The sequence below is a fragment of the Solanum pennellii genome, chromosome 1, assembly GCF_001406875.1.
Source record: "Solanum pennellii chromosome 1, SPENNV200".
Lineage (NCBI taxonomy): Eukaryota > Viridiplantae > Streptophyta > Magnoliopsida > Solanales > Solanaceae > Solanum > Solanum pennellii.
Window position 1 is genome coordinate 92,137,986 of NC_028637.1, and position 23,419 is coordinate 92,161,404.

Genomic DNA, 23,419 nt, shown 5'->3' on the forward strand with positions numbered 1-23,419 from the left:
ACCCCACCCCAAAAAATAAAAAGAAGAAGAAATATAATAAATAAATAAATAAGAAAAACACTGCTGAGTGTAATACATGCGCAAACAATCTTGAATTTATATTATGAAATATTTGGACAAACAGTTACCTACGGCGACTTTTTAAAAAAAAAACAGAAGTCAAGAAACTAGAAACCTTTCTGCAATTCTCTCCTATAGAACTCCAATATGGAGGTGGACTGATGTAACGAAACTTAACCTCTCTCATTGATTCCATTGTTGAGCAAGTTGTTTCATCTTTTAAAAGCTTAAGTTATGCCCATCAATAAAGGAAAACTGATAAACAATAGCAATCAATAAATTGTGAGCTATAGAAATTAGAAGTTTTGTACCTTCGGACGAAAACACAAAGGAAGATCCATCATAATTGCATAATTTTCAGTAATAGCAAAATCATGCATCATGATAGGCTCTGGTATTGTTATTGGGACCGGGTCCTGCATGATTCCATCCTTGGATATAACCCTATAAGTGATGTAAGGTGGGGTGTGAGCATATCCAAAGGTAAACATCTCACCTGCATGTAAAATTTCAAAGTCAAACTCAAGAGTGTTCTACCTACACAATAAGCAACTCATAGATTGACTCACTGGATAGTTAATGCAGAGATGGAAGTTGAAGTGAGGATCCTAATCTTGTGCCAACGTACATGGAAAACTGTATGAACCGATGGACTTACCAGCCTTGACCTTTACAAAGGGTGCTGCTATGGAAGGAGAGGAATATGAGATGTTTTGAGAGTGTTAGTAGTCCTTTACACAGGATTAAAATAAACTGCACAATCACTTTTTGCTATTGGTGCAGTTTGGAGTATGTAGATAATCCTATAGCTGTTAGAGATATCCTAGGTCCTTTGTATGATGAAGTAGGATCTAGTTTAGTTTTGTTTCAAGTACACGCAACTGTATGTAGCTCCATGATGTAAATTTGGGACCCCAGCCTTTAGTGCTGAAGATTAATACACAAAACTGTTACAGTTGTCAAAAAGGGTGCTGTTAAAACACCTCTCATTCTTTTTACTTTCTATGTGAAAAAGAAAAAAGTTCTCTCTTTCCAACTGCACTACAACCCAAAGGGAACCATGCTCCAATCTTAGGTTCATTACCCTAACCTCAACTCAGAAATCATCTTGCCATGGAATTCAGTTGTGGAATTGATGTGACAAATTAGTACTGTGTTTGGAAGAAAATATAATTTTCCTTTTCTTTTTATTAAAATCAACTTCACAACTAACAGATTAGCATGCCAGGCATTGGTATCGGAGGAAGAGAAGTCAGCAAATGAGAAAAGAAGGCTGAACAGATGTCTTAAGTAAAGGAAGTTATGCAGTTGCAGGATTGTACTTGTAGTTAAAATTATTAGAAGAATACATGTAATGTTACTTCTTTTATCAGAAATTATTTGGGTAGCAAACGATTTGAATTTACAGATAGTGACATGCAGAACTAGGATGATTTATCTCTTACCAGTTACAGGATCAACTTTTGGATGGGCAGTGAAGGAATGCGTCAATCGTTTGTCATAATCCAGCATGCCAAGTGTTTGAAGATCTCCATCCTCTAGAACTTTAAGTGCATCTGTGTGACGTACACTCAGTATCAAAGGAATAAAAATGCAATGTACCTATGATCTAAATCCTTGCAGGAAACTGTATTAACTACTAATACTTGTTCTCTGTCCCAGACAAGCAAAAACTTCAGATTACAATTTCACAATGTTTTTCTTAAGAATTTTTTTTAGAAGTACCCGTTGATCATTGATGTACAAAAAGTTACAATTTGAGCTTGACATCCCAAACTTTGTAATCATGCAATTTCAAAGTTAAAATTTCAATATATAATCATGCAAAGATACAAGGAAAAGGAATGGTGAAGGGGGGAATAACATCTACTCAAAGGCTTGCACATCAAAATCATAGATAGTTCATCTTTCTGAATAAACAGGTCAAACAGAGAAGTGGCTTACAAGGTTTATCAGCCTCTGAAAGTGCCAACAGCTTCCCATGGTGATATACTAGAGCCGTATTAGCTGGACAAGGAAATGAATCTTACTTTCAGTTGGTAACTATCACATAAACTTAAAATATGTTGCTATGCCTAAGGACATATTCCTTCCGTCATATTAAGTTATATTTGGAAGAGAAGATACATAGACTAACTAAAATTCCAGCCAAACAACCTGTGCTATTTCCATAGGAGATGTCCAATACTTTCAGCTTTGTTCTGAGCATTTGCATATAAACTGTGAACAGACCAAACAGCCCTTTAAGATCTCCAACCTGCACATATAGCATAGCAAATGTTTTATAAATCATAGCGTGTGATTGCATGATGCAGTAGTTCCATTGGTTCAGTACAGAAAATTTAAGGAAACTAACATCAGAATGTACAATCCAATGGTGAGAAACAATTCCAGGTCATGAACACTAATAGGATACCCCAATTCCTTTCCTCTAAATAACATGTTGATCAGATCTATGACAACGGCATGCCAGCTGATGTGTCATTTTAGCTTCTAGTTATCATAAACTAAAAGGAAAAAGGACAGAATTTTCTCTCAGATAGGACATCTTCAATGTAAGAATATTCCTCCAGTTTGCTTGCTGAATTCAAGGGAACTTCTATTTTCGCACAATTGCTTCCTGCAACATTCTTCAATTAGGGTTACCGTCGTCCTTTTTGTAGTGTCAAATCTTTGAACTCTGTACATGACCACATTGAATAGGCTAGGAAAGGAAGGGAATCTTCGCATGAAAAACAGAGAGGAGAGGGGGCTAGGTCAACATTATGGATGACTGAATAGGAAGGATGCTCAATGAAGAGTTCAAGAAAAGAGTATAGACTGCTGAGCAGGGCTAGTCAATCCCTTAAATGCAAATATAAGTAACAGAAAATTCTGACCTAGCTAGGAGACAAGAAACTTTGTGTCACATGAAACCTCAGCAGACAACTTTAGCAAAATATTACCCTTCGGGGCGGCCCGGTGGTTTGGGCTTAGGACTTCCATGTTGGAGGTCTCAAGTTCGAAACCCCTTGGTTTGCCTTCTCGATCGAGCTCGTTGCACCAGGCTTGCCTAGTGTGGATTAGCTCTCCTATATGGTTTGCGAGCTATTGCAGAGGAGTGGGGTTTTTACCCTGTGTGCACCCAAAGGGTAGCGGCTGCGGGTTTCCCTTGTCATAAAAAAAAGTTTAGCAAAATATTCAGCACTAAATCCAAGAGGTGAAAGGCTTCAACCCTTTCCACTAGATAATTATTTCTCCGGTAGAATGATTTACTCTACAAGTTACTTATTTGACCTATGATTAACTATCAAAGTCATTGTTGCACAGTAGAATCACAAAGTCGGTATCCATCAACAAAGTGCTTTCATTCTTTCTACACTATGATATTGATGTCATTTTTGAGAAATTCGCCCTTTTCTACAATATCCAGTTTGGATGAGAAATCAGCAATGAAAATCACATGTAAAGATCAAAATTAAAGAGTTGGAATGTGGACAAGATAATTATGATGTCACAAGCTTAGCAAGAACAGAGAATTGAGGCACACAAAATAGCTGAAACGGCATTGCACACTGCTGTAATTCCTGGAGCATATTTTCAAAATGATGTTTTATCCGAAGGACGAACCATATTCGAAAAAAATCATACCTAGTTCCACAAAATAAATACAACAATACATAAAACAAAATCACCCTCTCCGAATAGCATGCAAAAATTCCTACTTATTGAAGCATCCATAATCCGGCGAACTATTAAAAACAAAAAGAAAAAGGAAGAAAAGAAAGTGTCCGTAGTTATGCGGAGAAGTTGCTTAAAGCATCTATCTATACATGTGTAGAAGTTTTAGTACAAGAAACTTCAATCTTTATTACATTAAGCTTGATGGGAACAAAAATCTAGGAGTAAGAGTATAAAACAAATGCACACCTTCATAAACTTAGCTCCACCAAAGAACTCTTCTTGCTTTAGACGTGAAGTCCTCACATAACGTGAGACATACGTTGCTTTTCCATCTTTAATGCGCAAGCCATGAATCATGCTGAAATAAGGCTAAATGTTTGAGGTTACATTACTTCTTTTCATGTGAAAGTTAGAAACACGTGATACTTTTTGAGCTTCAGCATAAGTCATCTAAAAATTAAAGAAAAAGGTAACTGTCACCATAAAATTCAAAGATTCACACCCTTGCTATCCTAAATACTCAATCTTTCTTTTGTTGGAAAAATGGTATCAATCCTATTGTGAGGTCTGTTTATGGAGACTCTATAATGCCCGTTTTAATTGTTCAATTAAGAATAGGGTACAAGGGCAATTTTTCCAATGTAACAAAATGCCAATAGAATTTCTCTTCCGAACAGAGAGGGACTTTAGTTTCTGTTCCTACCAGAAAGGGAGCTTAGTCACATAATATACAGAAATCTATTTGTTTAAGCTGGGCACAACATAGATAGTTGGAAGTTGGAACAAATAAAAACTAGAGTTACTGAGGCGCTTGTTGCTTCTTTTTTCAAAGAAACCAGGAAATAATTGAATTTGCTCCAAATCGCAAAGTCAAGATTGTAAAGGACATACCCATCCCCATCAAACCTGCATATAAACAGAGCACGGATAAGCATCAATGCAATTGGAAACTCTGTTTTTAAAAAAAGTATGGGGAGAAGGAACTTGAAGGTGCTAAGAACAATATATATTCAGAATAAAAACGAACCAGTGATATCCAGCAACCGGAGCAAACTTTGGATTTGGACCAACTCTAACAAATTCACCATTAAGGCACTCCTGTAATTAAATGTTCAAATTACTAAGCATCATTAGAGTCGAGTTGATGGCGAAAAGCATAGAATGTACAGCCTGAGAAGTAAATTCTACAATATTCCTTATGCTTTGAATCCTGGGAGAAATGAAAAATAATGGTAAATAAATCTAGTCCTGCAGCTGACAAATCAGTTCCAAAAAATGCAAACCAACAGTGAGGTATAGGCCCAAGAGAAAAACCATTTTATCACTAACTGAACTTCAGTAAGGTATTTATCCCAAGCTGTTCTTACCCTTGCCCTGTTAACTATATGTTACATAGTATATGTTATCTGAAGCCCCCAAGAAATTGGTTTAGTGATACGAGCACAGTTTGATATATGTGGGTTAGGCGCACATGTCATAGATTTGAACCCTCTCACTAAGAAAATCTTGGTTTTAAGTAGAAAAGGGTAGGGGGCATTATCCACGAGTTCCGAACCGTGCGCCACTACTCCTCAGGGATTTCACGGTTATCAAAAAATATTAAGTGTCATCTCAAATTCTAGTCTCGTTTCTTTCTATTTTTTTCCCATATATGGAAATTCATAAATCATCATATAGTTCTCTCATAGGAAAAAGAACAAATATTTATTTATGTGGCACTGAAACCCCTCAGAACCTTCTACACAGTCCCACTTGCTTGGGAGTGAGCATAGTTGTTGCTGTAATCTTCTACACAGTCCCTCACATCCTGAATAATCTAAATGTATTGACATCTACAGGTTGCATACACCAAGCAGTGTATTCTGAACATTATCATGTTGGCTTTAACCAGTTAATTACTGTATTATAGTTTTGGACAGAAGATCTTGCAGATTCCGTAGAAATCTTGCAGCAATATAAGCAAATGTTTCCTGCACCAAGGATGATAAAAATGAAATCTTCACATCAATAGAAACAACTAGGAAGCGCCTCCCTAATTTGTGGAATCGATTGTTAGGATCGAATCCACACACACACACACTTGATGAATGAAGAACACAAGAACTATCCAGAGGAGGTGTGGACGGGAAAAGAACTCAAGTACTCACACTTGAGGATTTTGGTTACAGTGCTTATGTTCATGTTGATCCAGAAAAGAGAGACAAGCTTGATGTCAAGGCTGTGAAGTGTTACTTCATAGGCTATGGTTCTGAATTGTTTGGTTACAGGTTTTGGGATGACAAGAACAGAAAGATCCTGAGACATTGTGACGTGACATTTGATGAATCTGTCCTGTACAAGGACAGAGAGCAGAAGGTTCTAGAGATTACAAAGCAAGTGGGAGTTGAGGTTGAGTTGGAGAAGAGTAACCCCAAAGATGTTGCGGTGCGGTAAAGATGTTGATGATGAAAGATTTTTTTTTTTTTGAGAATGTATTTTTTGGATGACTGAATCAGTCTCCAAGTGGGAGAATTGTTAGGTTGTGGAGCCTGATTAATATTTGATGTACTGTCATATATTAATATTTGAACCGCGTGAACATTAATATATGACAGTACATCAAATATTAATCAGGCTCCACAATTTAACATCGATCACCTCTCTTTCCCATTAACAAAACAGCTCATACATTATATGACAGTCAACAATTCCTAATCCACTATAGAATAGAACTACAGCAAAGTTGTATGAGGTGAATCCAAGCAAACTGTGAACTCTTAATAACAATACTTTAACCAAAAGAATATAATTGGATAACTTCTTGTCACCGGAGTAATTAATACCCTTGAAAAATTGAAATGATTAAAATTCAGAAGTAACAAAACCATAATCCAATGGTAAATCTTATTACGAATTACCATTCTCATCAGAACTCAGAAGGATGAAATAAAATTTCACCCAACCATGCTGATCAACCCAACCTAATCTCGTATCAGATTAACACTCCTAAGCTTTTGGCTCTTTCTTTTCACTTCCTCATTTCCCCCTCTCTTATTTTGATGATAGAAACAAGATGAGCATTGAATTATTACTCCATACTTCTTTCCTACTACCATTTCTCAAAATGAAGTTTGCAATTATCAAGTTGTAGCCTCTGTCTGGACAAACAAAACCAAAACCTTCTTCTTTAAACACCCTACCCTCTGACCAAAGAGTTTTAAGCCACAACAATATCAGCAAGTATAACCAATGTTCACAAAACATCAAACTCTACGCAATAACATAAATAAATAAATAAATAAATAACCAATCTCCTATGGTTCACTTAGTTGAATGTTGACTTATTTACCTAGAGAACTAAGAATCAATTCTCACTTAATACGATTGAGAAAATCTTAGTAGCTCTGTTGATTGGCTAACTAAACTTACACCTTGTAATTTCCTCCCCATTTCTCCTACCCCAATTGAACCCCGTCGTCGGTTGAACATCAGTAGTGTCCCTATACTCATTCCTTACTCAAATACGAAGGTGACTGGTGTAGGTGCTCAAACATAAAAAAAAACATATAATACTGAAGCAATCTCATCGACACAGGAAAAAGTAGAGAAGCAGTGAACTGACCGGAAGATGACCTTGTACAACAAGGTCATTAAGAGGAGGAGTTTCATCAGTAGGTGCAAAATTGCCTTGAAGATAGTGAAGTGGCTTAGAGGAATCGTGCACTAATTTGACGATTCCCCATTCCAACAAGTCTATGGCTTTCGCAGTTATTCCTTTCCGTGGCTTTGGTTTCACCACCACTACTCCTCCTTCAATTCTCTCTACTCCGTCATCTTCTTTTCTCCCCATTTTTTTTGATAATGAACTTTTTCTCTCTCGCTTTGAATATACTAAATTGATTGAACTTTGGAGATTCCACCATTCACGATTGACGGAGATGCCATGGACACGTTACTCTTGTTTGTTTGTTTGTATTCGCGGGGCCTCTTCTCCATTAGCGGGTTTAATTTTAATCGATTGATTAATTAATACTTCCTCTATCCTTAATACTCGGTACGTCTATTTTTTCAGATTTTAAATCTCTTTATGAAAGTTTTTGAATTCATCACGGCTCAGAGCTCAGTACAAATCAATGGATATCATCAGAGAAAATAATGCTCATGATGAAGCTGAAAATATTACAATACCTTTGGAACCAGAATAGTAAAAAAATATTTATTGCGTTTAGAACTCTTTACATTTTTTTTCGATAGTTCAAGAAGATAACATGAAAATTTTTGATGCAATATAAAAAGTTAAAGATAAATTTTATCTAGATTTAAATTTTAACAAAAAACACTAGAATCATATTTTAATAAATTATCTTAAATATTTTTATAATTTTATAAATTTATTCATTTATAATATTAATGGGATTATGTGTAAATATATTATCTTATTAAAATCTATCATTTTTCATTGAATGTCAAAAACATTTTTTTAAAATAATTGTCCAAACACAATCTATTTATAAAACACGCTTCAAATAAATTAATCAAACACAATTTTTTTATCTTTTCCAAAAGCATTTTTCTAAAAAGTCATTTTAGAAAAACTATTTCTTAAAATAAATTGTTTTTAGCAATAATGTCAAATATGCTCTAATATTGAATATTATGTACATGTATAGTAGTAATTTACTACAATCTTAATGGGTTAACGATTTATCGAATAATTACTATTCAAATTTTGCTTTTAAACTATTCTATTTCATCACGAAAGAATATCTATTAATTTAATACGTATCAACTATTTAAATTATTCTATTTCATCACAAAAGAATGTCTATTAACTTTAATACGTATCAGCTAATTAAAACGACATATACAATGCATGATATTGTAAAAGGATTTCTACATTATTAGATAATCACTTGAAATATATACAAGTAACTATTAACGAAAAATAAATTAAATTTATTAGTAATACAAAGTATAAAAAATCTACGAATCACATAATAAAACAAGAAAAATAAATAAAATATGTAATATACACTCAGGGGCGGCTCAACACAATTCGAGACCTAAAGCGAAAATTTAATTAGAGACCTAAATATTTTTAAAATATTATTTGTATTTATTTATTTTTTAAAATTTTTAGATGTAAATTATTAGTTAATATCTTTTATATAAATGATCTTTTAAAATATTTTTTAAGATATTATTTTATAAGCAATATTTTATCAATTCTACATTGAAAACATTATTTATCGAGAAAATTATTATATGAATCGAAAATATAGTTCTATAAGTAATAAGTTGATAAATTTTAAATAAAGATAAGAGTCAGAATTATAGAATATGGTTCAAAAAGTTGATAACTTGATATATCTTACTTTGATATAAAAATTACGAAGAAATAAAAGAATATTTGTAATTTACTTTGTTCAACATTTTTCAGCTATTAATACTCTAATGATCAAAAGTTTAAAGAATAAAATGCATAAGGAATTAAAAAAAATATGAGTATATATATATATATATATATATACACTTTTTACTATGACTAATTAATTCTTTTTCATGATAAAATTAAACATTTTTTATTTTTTAGAAATTTGAGAACCCCGAAAATTGGGGGCCTAAGGCAGTGGCCTAAAATATAATAGGCAAAGAGCTGGCACTGAATACACTAATAATATAAATTTGTCCTATATCAAACTATCGATACATATAAGTTAAATATGAATAGAAAACGTACATAAGGGGATGTTTCTTCATCAATATGTGCAAAGTTACTGGACAGAGATCTTTTTGTTTTTTCCATCTTATTTACTTGTTTCTCCCAATTTTATATAGCAATATTTAATCACGAAGGCGGATTAAAAATATTAAACTTATGATTTTTATAGTAATGTCAAGTAAATAATTGTGTATACAGTCGAATAATAAATTATATTATATTATATTATTTTAATAAATTTATATCGATATATAATGTTATGTAAAAGTAATTTGAAAGATAAACTCACAACAAAAAAGAGAATTATGAATACAGACATTATAAAAAGACATGGTAAATAATAAAATAAAATTATTAAATAATAAACAATGACAAAATGAAAAGAAAAAAAATAAGTTAACATGTCGATTGTTAAAATGGGCCATTCTCTTCATTAACATAACAATGAATTTAACGATATCATATAATAAATAAAATAAAAATAAAAATCATATTAAAATTGATAACATAATATGATACAATAGGTAAACAACCCTACAGTAAATGCACTCCCAAGATTCCATTGGTTATATCATTGTACTGATATATAACCAAAAGCTAATTTGAATTTTTTTTTTTAAAAAAAAGCAAAAAATATTTATGGCCAGGAAACTTTAGCAGTTCCATTATCATTTGTATAATATAAAATGAGTGCAGATACATACAGAAAACTTAACATACATTTATTACTATGTTGTAGTCACCAGTAGCCACCAGCTCATAACAGGTACTATGAACATATAATTTTACAATATATATCACAGAATAATATTGATGGTGCCAATTGAAAACAGAGTTGCATGTTTTAGTAGACTCACTTGCTGATTCACTCTTCGTAAGTATCTCTCACATTTTGGCTTGCTCCTGAATTTGTTCCTGTACGAGAGGACGATGAATTGCGAGAATGAGACCAAGTTTAAACCAAAATGTTAAAAGAGAAGAAACAGCAAATTGCAACTGTACAGAAAGTTGAATGAGATCACATGTTTAAATCCTCTCAGTTTCGCACTCTGAACCGTTAGATATGATGTCAAAGAATGTTAGCTTAACTCACCTCTGTGACAAAGAAGGCATGGAATCCAAATGGAACTCTTTTGGGTAATTCAACAACTGCCACAGGTTCAGCTGACATTGTTTTCGCATCAATTACATTCACTGATGACTTTCTGCATAATGTACACCAGAGAATGGAATTGGTCAGACAATATTTCAAGTTTCTAGCACAAAATAACGAACACAATTATACCCCTGAAAGGAAAGGCATTACATTGGTCATTCACCTATCTAGAACTGAGACTTTATTCGACCAAGAATTCTCCTTTTTGAGTATATATTTTAAGGAATTCAAGGATGATAGAGAACCATTTTAAGTTATGCACAGTAGATATGCAGTAGAGGTTATACTTATTCTTAGAAAACTGATGAAAATTAATATGTAGAGGAAGATGGATCGCTACATGGTTTTCAATGACTTAGAAGAGAATATGATAGAGTACCAAGAGTAAATCCTTTTGTGGGTGTTGAGAAGGAAAAATTCCATATCAAATGTATGTGTTGATAAAAGATATGTATAAGGGAGCTGTCACAAGTGTGACAAGAGGAACTACAAAGGAGTATCCTATAACCGGGAGTTTATGTGAGGGATCTACCTTAGGCTGCCTTTACTTGTTTCCCCAAGTTTTTAACGAACTACCAATAGTAACATGATAAGGTATGGGAGCTGTAGATGATATCATGTTAATATGACAATTTTTAAGTGATTTAGTTGCAACTTTGGACAAAAAATTCTAGACTAGGGTTTTAGGATGGGTAGAGTTGGACAAAAATACATATTTTACAAGTTTACTCTCCATATGAAGTACAAAGGTGAACTGAGTTGGGATTGTGATACATAATTGGTGACAATTGAGACATCTAGAATCAGTTTTCAGGGAGAATGAAATATTAGATGAAGATATATCCAGTAGAATGAAATTGGGGTGGTTGAACTGAATGTGCACAAGAGGGTGCTAGGCAATATAGAAGATACCTAACAAACTGAAAGGAGATTCCTTTTAACACTTACAAGACTAACAATTTAGTAATATGAAGTGAATGTTGAGGCTCTAATGCCCAATAACAATATATCTACAAGGGAAGTGTTGTAGAAATGTTGATATTAAGATATAGAGTAATAAAAGTTATCAAATGGTTAAAAAGGGTGCAAATCACATACGTAGAATGGTTTGACATATCATATATAGACCTCCAAGTGCACCAATTTGTAGGTGCTGATATTATGGTGTTCGAAGACACTAAAAGGGATGAGGTGGATGTAAAATGTCATGGAGAGAAATTGACTTAGAAGACCTACAACCTTTTGGAATCAGTCCTTTTTTAGTTTGGAAGGTAGCTTGTTTAAAAACAACTTTCACAGGTTGCCTAATCGAAAAAATGCCAAGAAACATAATTTTTGATATTGGTACTATAGTAATGAAAGTAATGACCCATATAAGTGATACAAACTAGTCAGGAGGCTTAGTGTTGCTAATCTTGTATTAAGTCTGAGTAGGAAAGAATGTGGGATTTAAAGGACCATCTCATTCTAGAGATCCCATAATTGCCTTATAAGACAAACCACTTACCATTTCTGCAATAAACGTGGACCTATACACATGACTCTTAACCCTAACTAGTTTGAGATTACAGTATGTTTGACTGATTGAATGATAACTTCCTTTCATTTTGATAATGAACTTGTGAAAAATTTGGAGAACACTCAGCAGGAGGTTGCCTAACAGGGCACCACCTTAAATATTTTTTGGTCATGCCACAATCTTCAAATCATAATTGTTAGTTGTATTATTATGCTCTTTTACTTATTGCTAGGCTTGAAGCATAAAGCAGTTAGATGAAATCTACATCCCTTTCCCACTTTGGTTTGCTTTAAAAAAGTAAATTCAACTTAAAGACAGTCAATGACAAATCTTTTGGTCTCACAGAGAATAGGTCCAAGTTATAGTAATTGTGTATTTTATATGTGCAATGCAAGAGAGTGGTAGAGGAGTACCCAGTGTTCTCATCATGTACAAACAATATTAAGTAGCCGTCATCCTCTTCACATTCAGTCCCAGGCTGACGGGGAACAAATATTGCCTCTGATCCAAATCTTCCAGGTCCAAGGTCGAAAATTCCAGGAACATTTCCACCTACTTCAAGCTTTGTTTTTCCAGTTTCTGGTTCCGCATGCAAATCAAATTTGACAACTCCTATGATCTGGGCAACATTGTTTAAAATGGTTCCATATACATAGCGTTGCTTCCTAAATTTTGCAAAAGTCACCATCATCACAATATCATAAGGAATGAAAACGATATGATCAAATCACTAAAATTAAGGCGCATAAGGGATGAAAATGAGATGATCAAATCACTAAAATTAAGGCAAGCATTCTCTTAATGCTTGTGAATAATTCCTAACTTCCTATGAAGCATTTCAACAGCAATTAATCCACATTCTGGATATTTTATGCAGTGCAGGAATTTCAGAATTAAAATGAAAATTTTGTAACAGCTGACCTTCCAGTGTAGTTCTCGTTGATCCGTGGAAAATCAACAGCAGCCTCTGACAGTTTCTTCTGTGATGCTACACCATTCTTCATATTGAACCTCATCTCATACCTGACAGTTATGACTAAAATCAAGATACTTGGAAGATCTGATAGTCAATTAAGATCATCAGGTTGGAGCTACCCTACAACTCATTTGTGAAACCGTCACGCTGTTCTTCTTTTTCAGTTCCTTTAATCGCGTCAAGATCTGGATTCTGCAGGCGGGAAGTGATCAATACCACGTCATCTCCCTCCTCCCAAGCATTGGCTGGTCAAACAATGAAACAAAACTCAGTTTGGATCGGTTAGTAAGACTAAAAGCATTTATATCTTGTGATTAGTTGAAGTTTATGAATGGTGGTATCCAGTAAGAAATAAAAAGTTTATGAATGGTAATGTCCAGTGAGAAATAAAACATTTTTGTGTTTTATCATTCTATAAGAGAAGTTACTCAAAGTCAGGTAGTCATTATGTCTAACAAGATGATCTGAGAAGTGCAAACCATCTTCATTGGTTCCAAAGCATCCATCTCTTCAGAGTTGTATGCAGATGAATTCAGTCCTTTACAAATTATACTATACTGTAAGTTGCTATGGGTTAATTCTCAACTTTCTTGAATGATTAATCACAAATTTATAGTTTGACATGTGTCATCCCAAGTCCCACAGTCTCATCTAAAGTAAATGTAGCCACAGACCAGTTTGAGAAAAGTGGAGTAAGTTAATCAAGCTTGATCTCAGTTGAGCAGTAAACACTCCAACTTAGAAGATGCACATCTAGACAGCTCAACTCAAATCCACTGTGTCAATTGAGGTGTCTAGATGTGCATTCTCAAAGTTGGAGTGCTTATTGCCAATTGAGGTCAAGTTTGAGTGTCTGTTTATATATTATGCCTAATGTTAATCTCCAACAGCTTAGGAAAACTGGCGAATATTGCAGAAAAAGCAAAGGACAAAATGTAAAACATCACTGGAAATAAACATTCTCTATGTGATAATTATTTTCTGTAACCAGCTTAATAGGGATATTTCCCTCTTACCAAATGTTAACCATCAAATTTAAAAAATTCATACCGTTGTGGAATATGAAGCAGTTAGGAAGCTCGAACCACTTGATTAGGGATTCGTTCTTTGCGTAGCGTGGAAGAACTCCAAAACGAGCCTTCTTTGTGGGGTCAAAACTGTATGCCAGCTGTTTCTTTTTCACCATTTCCTAAAAAATACATAGCAGCTCATTAATCATCTGAACTCACTTTCATGATTAATTTTGAAAACAAGCATGAGGGAACTTTCAAGCGGTTGATTCAGCCAAGCAATTTAACTGCCAATGATCTGTCAAGGCATCAAGTGTAAACATGCAGACAACATGCAGTTATCCTTATGCATATGGATAGCACAGCTCAAAGTTGATCGGATGAATAATGAACTTAAAGGAACCATAGATTATATGTTAGGCACTTGAAGAGAAGAGTGAATACCCAAGTCTATCGCATTAACGTTTAACTTTACATCATCCAACAGTAAAAAAGAAATACTACATTCATTATTTCATATTTAATGTCTAGTTTTCTAAATGTTGGCTTCATCTAATTGATCTCCACCTCATAGACTGCAATGTGTTATTCTTTTACAATATAGATAAAGAGTATAATATGAAGGAGCCACTTCCGCACTCTTTAGCAGCAATATGAACAAATAAGAAGTCTGCTGATTCCAATATGGCTCCACTGATCTTTAGATTTATAAGTATGACAAATATCCAGTCACGTAATTGTACTTTGTACACCAGAATTTACTTACAATCCCAAGAAATTCAAAATCATTTAGCCCCATTTGTCCATAACTTTACTTAACCCCTTTGCTTATAAGAAAAAGGTACTGTCTCCAAGAACTTAAATTTATAAAGAAGGCGATGTTACTTCACTAATTTGGTTTTGATACGTCGTCTAACACTGTGCATCAGTTTTACACACTTCAATTATTTCGAATGCATCTCTTAGCACACTCCAATGAGGCAACAGTTTGAAACTTCCTTCTACAAGTTCCATGTGCAAGACAAAGACCGAAAACAGGATTCCACACTAAAGAGCCAAAAGATAGCTGAAAACTCATAGAGGAAAAGAGAACCTTTTATACAAGACAGAAATTTCTCTACCAGAATAGCTTCTGTCATAGTCATTAGGAGAGGAAATCCAAAACTCTTCAAAGAATAAATTAATTGAATTCATTTTTGCATACCTTTGGTCTGAAGTACAATGGAAGATCCATCATAATTGCATAATTTTCAGTAATAGCAAAATCGTGCATCATAACAGATGCTGGTATCGTTATTGGAACTGGATCTTGCATGACACCATCCTTGGATATCACTCTATATGTAGCGAAAGGTGGTGTCTGCGAGTAGCCAAAGGTAAACATTTCCCCTGCATGCAAATATTTTCAAGTCAAATTTTGTACTTGCAAAACAATATATGATTTAATAAATTATCTATCTTTTACTCCCAGCTTTATTTTAGATCCATATTTGGTTTTCGTTGTACATTTGAACCAAATGTACCTGGACACCTAAGTTCTTACCCAAATAAAGGCTACATAACGTGAACCGAGCCAACCTTAGTTCCAAGATTCTTGTGATCTCCACTACAAATTGGTTAAGTGTACTTCCATAATATGGAAGTTGGTAGAAACAGGAATATCAAAGGCTTTTATATCTCCATTCAAGTAATGACCTATATGGAATCGGGAAGTTAGGGTCTGAAATGGGAGGAGAACCCTGTCCTTTTAAGAAACAACTCAGAGGATTTTGCAACTAAAGGAAAGGATACAAGGAGGTGATGAGCTGATAGCACAGTATGAATGTTCCTTATAAAAGTTTAGGTAGCATTATTTATGAACAAAGGACTGGAACCAATAAAGCATGTCACATTTATTTCCATCATTAGCAGCAGATTCACATGGCTGTTCTCTTACCAGTTACAGGGTCAACCTTCGGGTGAGCAGTGAAGGAATGTTGCAACCTTTTATCATAATCCAGCATGCCAAGCGTTTGCAGATCTCCATCCTCCAGAATCTTGACTACATCTGTGAACAGAACTTTCATTTTATCAATATGAGAAGGAACAAACAGTAGACCAATATTTGGTCCTTCAGTTGCACACAGTCAAAAACTTCAACAACAAATAGCAATGTTGCCAAAAATCAATGAAATGGCTGTTTGGCAGCTTGAATACATATATAATTATATCCAGGGAATTAAGGAGTTACAGTCTGACAGAATAAACCAAAGAAAGTAATTAACTGTAAGATGTCAATGAACCTTAACAAGTTATTCAGGCAAGCAAGCATTTAGATGATAGATAGCTAAAGTTTTTCAGTTAATAGATCAAATGGAGAAGTGACTTACATGGTTTATCACCCTCATGAAGAGCCAAAAGCTTCCCATGGTGATATATCATAGCTGTATTAGCTGAAAGAAGGTAAAAGAAAAGGTGTTTCCTCTCTATAAGTCTTGCAAAGGTATACAAAACACGCGTATATATATACATATCATTCTCAAGAGATTTAGTTCCTATAACAACAAACTTGTTGCAAAGGTACCATCAAGATAAAAACATCATACATCCTCAAACCTTTATGTCCTACCTGTGCCATTTCCATAGGAAGTGTCCAAAACTTTCAGCTTTTCCCTGAGCATGTAAATATATACTGAGAACAACCCGAACAGCCCTTTAAGATCTCCAATCTGCAAATAGAATAGCAAACACTACATTATTGATATTTTATTTTATCGTAATTTTTTTTTATCAATTTCTTTGTCTACATATTTGTTATTCATGCTTGTAATTATTAGTCTTGGACTAAACATGTAAATTTGTATTTTTTTTCTCCATTTGCATCATTTTTAATTGAAGTCCACTCTTTATTTGCACTTAAAGCCCCAATGAACCTTAGAGCTTTTTTCGTGTCCTGCTTTTGATATCACTGGTACTAATGTGAAGACAGAATGGTAACAGTTGTTTCTTTCCAGTCATTCCATCTACTAAGCTGAACACAATGATGATCCCTTTATCTGGGAGAGCTATCTAAATAATCATCAAATTGTGATCAGCTTCTCTTTCCCCAATGCTCCTACTTTGCTCTCTGATCATCTGACAGGAACTTATTGGAAAGAAAAATTGCTCTCTAAACTCGAAGGCATCAATAAAGCACAACAATAACTGATCCTCACCAACCTAAAACCTAACAGAAACAGGTGGAGTATAGGTATACTAAGACATTAATAAAGCCCTCTGGTAGCCTATACATAAACCATATGGGATGATTATATAACTCAACAGAAGCCACTGAGTACTTGAAGATTATTTGTTCTCTCACATTCAGAACACAGAATTGGAGACAAATAATTAACATGTGGAGGTTAAATCTATCAGGAAACAGGAGCAACAAAATGTGATGATCTTGAGTCCTAGTAAGCTACCAGATAACAAAGATTAGACAAATAAAAATGCAATAAAATAATCGCACAGTACAGGACTGGAGACTGGAAAAGCATTTTTTTCAGCTAAATGTGTGCCTGAACTAAAGGAAAAAGTAGATGACCACACTCAAACCAAAGCATTGTTTACCACAGGCAACTGAAGGCTTCCTTTTATCCCTTCATTTCCTTACTTTTGGTAATGGTCGTTATATGGTAAATATGAGGATAGCAAATTATGTCATACAATAACAGAACACCACATGTTAATATTCCAAATACTTAGTGAACAATTTATGCTAGTTTTCTATACAATACGAGAGCATGCTCAATGTCTTCTTAAAAAGACATACAGAAGATCACACTAAGCTCAAAATACCTCAAATCGCTTATTGTTTGAATTTCCATACAATAAAAGATTGACAAGACAGAGAAATCTGAGAGTAAGAACTTATAAACAATTGGTCACCTTCATAAACTTAGCTCCTCCAAAGAACTCTTCTTGCTTAAGACGTGATGTCCTCACAAAACGTGAGACATATGTTGCTTTTCCATCCTTAATTTGCAAGCCATGAATCATGCTGAAGGAAAAACAAAATTAATCAAGGTAGCAGTTTTCTTCGATGTCAGAAAACAACGAGGATTTTTACCTTCACATTCGCATATGCTCATCTACCTATCAAAAGCAGCATGAAACATAGAAATGTAGATACAGCAAACGGTTTTGTTGTCATTGTTAAAAGGCAAATAAGAAAAGTTAACTTATAAATCATGACTGATCACTTAATGCTGCACCATAAGACTATTTGCAAAATAAGTTGTTTGTGTGATGTGCTGTCTCCAGACAGAGTAGATCGACAAGAAAATTAACAAATTAAAGTTGGCCCAGATATTTAGAAATGTCCCAATCATCAATTGTTTTACTCTGAATATCTTGATACAAGCATATCCATATGTACCAAATCTGAATTGGTAAACTAACATAGTAAAATCGAGTTAAAAGTTTAAAGTGCCACATAAAGTTGACAAGCTACGAAATGATCAGTTAAGAAACGAGTACAACAGCATGAGTGTTCTCTTCAAATATTAAAAGATTATCACGTGTCAATTCCTAGCCTCATAATCAAAACCAGATAGTCGATTAATCACATGAAATGCAATAACCTAATCCAGTTTCAGCAAAATGAAGACATCGTTGTAGCTCAAAATGAGTGAAAGAGTTTAACACTAGTGGCACTTATTTTCAAAATAATTCTGGCAAATTTGATGTTTACTCTAAATTGAAAAGTCAAGACTGCAAGAGACGTACCCATCTCCATCAAACCTGCACAGAGCGGAAGTAAGGCTGAGTTTAATACTGGCAATTCTATACAGAATCTCTTTATTAACAAAGAATGAACAAGAATGATAAAATTTTTTGTTATGTAACCTCTGGGATTGTATTTGTTTTGGTGTAGGAAGGGGAATAATTGAACGAACGATAATAATCAGGGATAAAAATAGGTTATGAAGATAAGAAAATACCAATGATATCCAGCAACTGGAGCAAATTTAGGATTTGGACCAACCCTAACAAACTCACCATTCAGGCACTCCTGTCATACAAAGTTCATAATGGATCATTAGATATTTTCGAAGACAACTAGACGAAGTGATCATAAAAGGCAGACCTTAAAAACTCAAGTTACATCCGATATGTTCTCCTTTATACTAGAGATTAAGGAAAGAACAGACGATAAATATGTTCCATCCCAATCAGTTCCCATGCAGCAAACATGAAAGTATTATGCGTACGAAAGGATGTCAAGAGAAAACAGCAAGAACAAAATATCAAATTATTAGTATCTTTATGAAGTTATCTTGTTTGTTAATTATCTAACATTTCCTTCCTCAGGGAAGTTCAATATCAATTGATTCATCGGTACAGCTAAAGTTATTCGCCCACTCCCGTACTTACGATCACATATCAAACTGGTCCTTTTTATCATCATCCGATGAGTTATGAACTGAACTCTCAAAAGCACACAGAATACAGTTACAAAATTCAGTCCCAAACTATGCATATAACCCAGTCTATTACGCTCTGATACACATTCACTTCAACAAGCATATTGTTCCAACTGGTTAAACCATATTTAATCTCAATTTCAGAACAATTTACAAGTATATATTATAACCACAAATTTCAAAAGTTGCATAACATAGAACAATAAATAGAGAGATTTACTCCACAAGTTTCATTTCTTTCTTATCAGCAAAAATAATCAAAAATAAATAAAAATTGCGAGTTTCCTGACTGAACTATCAAGTTTATATCTACACTATCACCAGAATTTATGAAAAAAATAAAAGTGAACTGACCGGAAGATGGCCTATAACGGGAAGGTTTTTAAGTGGAGGAGTTTCATCGGTAGGTGCAAAATTGCCCTGAAGAAAGGAGAGTGGCTTGGTAGAATCATTCATCAATTTGATAATCGCCCATTCTACCCAGTCTATCGCCTTTGCAGCGACTTCCATTTTGTGGTTTTGGATCAACCACAACTACTCCTCCTTCAATTCTCGCCACTCCATTTTCTTCATTCATCCCCATTTTCTCTTTCTCTCTACATCAGTTTTTTTTGCTTACTATATAGTACAAGACAGGGGAAGATAGCAGTGCATGACTTTGTTGCTTTCTACACTCTTTTATCTTACGCTATGGATCGTCGTTACTTGTTGCATTGTATTGTATCGTTATTATATCTAGAATATTTATTTTGATTGTTACTTAAAATGTATTATATTATATTATTAAATTTTATTGTTATATAACAATGAAAACTCCTGTTTTATAGAATAATCAATTTGGTGTGTTCCTATTATTATTTAATTTTTTCCAATTATATATTTATATAATATTTCAAAATACTATTTTATCCTTTACCTTAATTATTTAAATTTAGTCAAATCACCTATCTTAGAATAATTAAGGATATTTAAGTAAATTTATAAATTATACGATACAATCAAATCAAACAATTAAAATATTATTAAACAACAACAAACAATGCAATCTAGCCAAACATTGTGTATATCATACAATACAGTACAATAGAGTACAATACAATACAATACATTATGAAATAATTGGTAACAATGATCCAAACAAAGTGTTAGATAAGATAAATACTTTAATATTCCGATTTATTCAACTTGACATATTTATTAAAAAAATAATAAAATAAATTATTATAATTAGTTTTTATTATTTAATACTTATAATTTAGTATTTGAGATGGTTTAAAGAGTAAGTACCTAATACTAAAACTAAAACATGAAAAAATAATTATTTTTTAAATATGTTAAAAGTGAAATATAAATTATTGAAATAGCGGATACGTAAAAATAAATTGAGGAAGTATTATTTAGGACAAGTTAGATAATAATTGGAAACGAGGTTGCAATTTCAATAGAAGAAAACAATTTTTTTACGATGTATAAAAAAGTAATTTTTGAAGATGTTTTACGTAAATTAATAATAATAATAATAATAATAATTCTTATAAAAAAAATATTTATAAAATGGTAGAAAACCATTCCTCTCGATATTAATTTAATTTTTTAAAGTAATTCACTTATATATGTACTATTTTAAAACGTAATAATTCTAGGGATTAAAGCATAAGAAACTCCTTCAACTATGGTAAAATTGTCATATATCAGTCACATCTAAATTATGCGATGATCTATATTTTTCTTTTTTCTAAAGTTAAATTATAAAAGAAACTGACTAATATTTTATAATTATTTTTTTAACATATTAATATTAATATATCAAAAATTATAAATCATAATATTTTATATAACTTTTAAATATTTAATTAAAATATGAAATCAATATAATTTATAATTTTAAAAATTAACTAAATTAATCTTCGAGATAAACTCGTAAACTTATCGCGTGAGTAATTTTATTATCTCCGATGGAGATACTGATGTGAGTGCTGCCACATGTCGATATTTACTGGAATTCAGAAAGAGTGACGTGTCGGTCTATGTCACCATTAATTTAGCTTTTCTTTTCTTTGTTTTCTTCCTAATATAATTACTCCCTCTATTCCTTTGATTTTCTTGGCTTTTGTAATTTATTTCAAAATAAATTACACTTACTTTTTAAGAAGTTATAATATATAAATACACTTTTTAACTTAATTTTATTATATATTTATATCTTTCAATTTTGAGTTCGTATAAATAGGTATTTAAATTTGTATAAAATTAAATAAATAGACACATGAGTTCTATGTGACACAATACACGTAGGACACCAGTGACGGAGTTATGAACTTAATAAAGGGTGTCTAGAAATAGCGGTACGCTATGTTAAGAGTGTCCAAAATATGTTACAAAACCATTTCGAATATCATTTTAGTTGTATATATATGCTATTTTTTTTCCGACGAAGGGACACCCTTACTACTATGTGGCTACGCCACTGAGGACACCATATAGGATATAAATTTCCATGTAATATGTCATGTAGGACGTTTGTGTCTATTTGTTCAATTTCATACAAGTTTAAGTGTCTATTTGTGCACACCCAAAGTTGGAAGACATAGATGTAAAATATAGCTAAATTAAAGAGCGTATTTATATATTATGCCTTTTAAAAAACAAAAAAGAAAATAATAATCAAAATTACGCTTACTAATGAGTGTTGAATCTATTTCTAATTAATCTTTTAAAATTTCTTTACAAATCCTTTTTCTTTCTTCTTCTTCCTTTTTTCTTTATTTACCAGGATTAAAAAATTAATTTTTAAAATAGGACGATCCAATTAAATACTGTTCAGAGTGACGAAAGTGTGTAATTATTTTCTTATTTGAACTTATAAGGCTTTTACTGACGGCTGCTTCAAAACAATACAAAAATTAATTCAATTTTTGCTTTTAAATTATTCAAAATAGAAGAATTTACCTTTTTAACACTGATTTTGTTTTATCTAACTCAATACATGTCAACTACGTTAAATCAACTAACTCAAACAATCTACACAACATAACTAACGATATTATAAAAGAAAATAAAAAATCTACCACAATCACCTTGATGAAATAGCTACAAGTAAACTATTCACGAAGTTATTAGTAATACATTATATAAGAGTCCTACAAACCACATAAAAAAAAAAAAGAATATGTATCGATCTTAAATTGATATCGAAAAATTGTAAATGAGGGGAGGTAATAGCTACTTACAGGCAAGTAGCCTTTGACAGGAAGGTCCTTACAAGGAGGTGTTTCTTCATCAATAGGTGCAAAGTTACCAGACAAAAAATGGGAATTAGGGACATTGCTTTTGTACATTAATTTGACAATTACTTTCTCTAACCAATCAATGGCTTTTCCTCCAAATTTCTTGTTGGGCTTTGGTTTCACCACAACCCAACCCCCCTCTTCATTTTTCTCCATTGTTACCTCTTCTTTTGTATCCCCCATAAAGAAATAGTTTTCAAATATAAATGTATCTCAAGTGTCTGTTTGTTGTTTGTTGTATATATGTTATGTGCTCTCACTTGTTCTCTTTCCTTTTTGTGTCTCACATTTTTTTGGTTTATCCACCTTGTTTTATTTTCTTTTATTTGAAATTAGTGTTAATAGCTTATTAAATAATTTTCCTGTTCTTTTTTAAATGATAAAAATTTTGGATTTCAAATATATCAATAGCCTTTCGTGTATATCATTGGACTTCCAGATACAAAATTGGACATTCAAGTCCGAATATATAAGTAAGGGATGTATCAAAGAGGTGAGAGATGTATCAGAGAGGGAATAGGACATCCAGAGATATCACTCGACTTTCGAACACATCAATAGACATCCCGATACATAGGTGAGGGATGTATCAGATAGGGT

At 33.0% G+C, this 23,419-nt stretch overlaps 2 protein-coding genes across 2 annotated transcripts in view; both read right to left on the reverse strand.

The window, feature by feature from the left end:
- The window catches only part of LOC107007987 (carotenoid 9,10(9',10')-cleavage dioxygenase 1-like), an 11,348-nt gene extending 3,644 nt beyond the window's left edge, over positions 1 to 7,704 (reverse strand). The window contains exons 1-8 of the mRNA XM_015206859.2: positions 7,325 to 7,704; positions 4,751 to 4,821; positions 4,615 to 4,629; positions 3,970 to 4,081; positions 2,218 to 2,317; positions 2,005 to 2,067; positions 1,506 to 1,616; positions 372 to 556 (exon numbers count right to left, since the gene is read on the reverse strand). Of these exons, the coding sequence (XP_015062345.1) occupies positions 372 to 556; positions 1,506 to 1,616; positions 2,005 to 2,067; positions 2,218 to 2,317; positions 3,970 to 4,081; positions 4,615 to 4,629; positions 4,751 to 4,821; positions 7,325 to 7,552 (885 nt within the window). The 5' untranslated portion in view covers positions 7,553 to 7,704. The remainder of the gene's footprint in view (positions 1 to 371; positions 557 to 1,505; positions 1,617 to 2,004; positions 2,068 to 2,217; positions 2,318 to 3,969; positions 4,082 to 4,614; positions 4,630 to 4,750; positions 4,822 to 7,324) is intronic.
- A 2,356-nt stretch (positions 7,705 to 10,060) lies between these two features.
- Positions 10,061 to 23,074, reverse strand: LOC107007784 (carotenoid 9,10(9',10')-cleavage dioxygenase 1-like). The gene is made up of 14 exons (XM_015206556.2): positions 22,763 to 23,074; positions 19,050 to 19,120; positions 18,835 to 18,849; positions 17,995 to 18,106; positions 16,694 to 16,793; positions 16,455 to 16,517; positions 16,022 to 16,132; positions 15,290 to 15,474; positions 14,126 to 14,264; positions 13,200 to 13,320; positions 13,021 to 13,122; positions 12,513 to 12,764; positions 10,518 to 10,629; positions 10,061 to 10,339 (listed from the first exon to the last, which is right to left on the reverse strand). The coding sequence occupies exons 1-14, from the start codon at positions 23,000 to 23,002 to the stop codon at positions 10,310 to 10,312; spliced, it is 1,653 nt and encodes a 550-aa protein (XP_015062042.1). The 5' UTR covers positions 23,003 to 23,074; the 3' UTR covers positions 10,061 to 10,309.
- Between the last annotated feature and the right edge of the window lie 345 nt (positions 23,075 to 23,419).

Coding starts and splice junctions, on each gene's coding strand:
- LOC107007784 (XM_015206556.2), bottom strand. CDS start 23,002: ATGGGGGATACAAAAGAAGAGGTAACAATGGAGAAAAATGAAGAGGGG. Junction 16,518..16,693: donor TTCCTATGGAAATGGCACAG/GTAGGACATAAA, acceptor ACCTTCTTTCAG/CTAATACAGCTATGATATAT. Junction 16,133..16,454: donor TCATGAGGGTGATAAACCAT/GTAAGTCACTTC, acceptor TTCTGTTCACAG/ATGTAGTCAAGATTCTGGAG.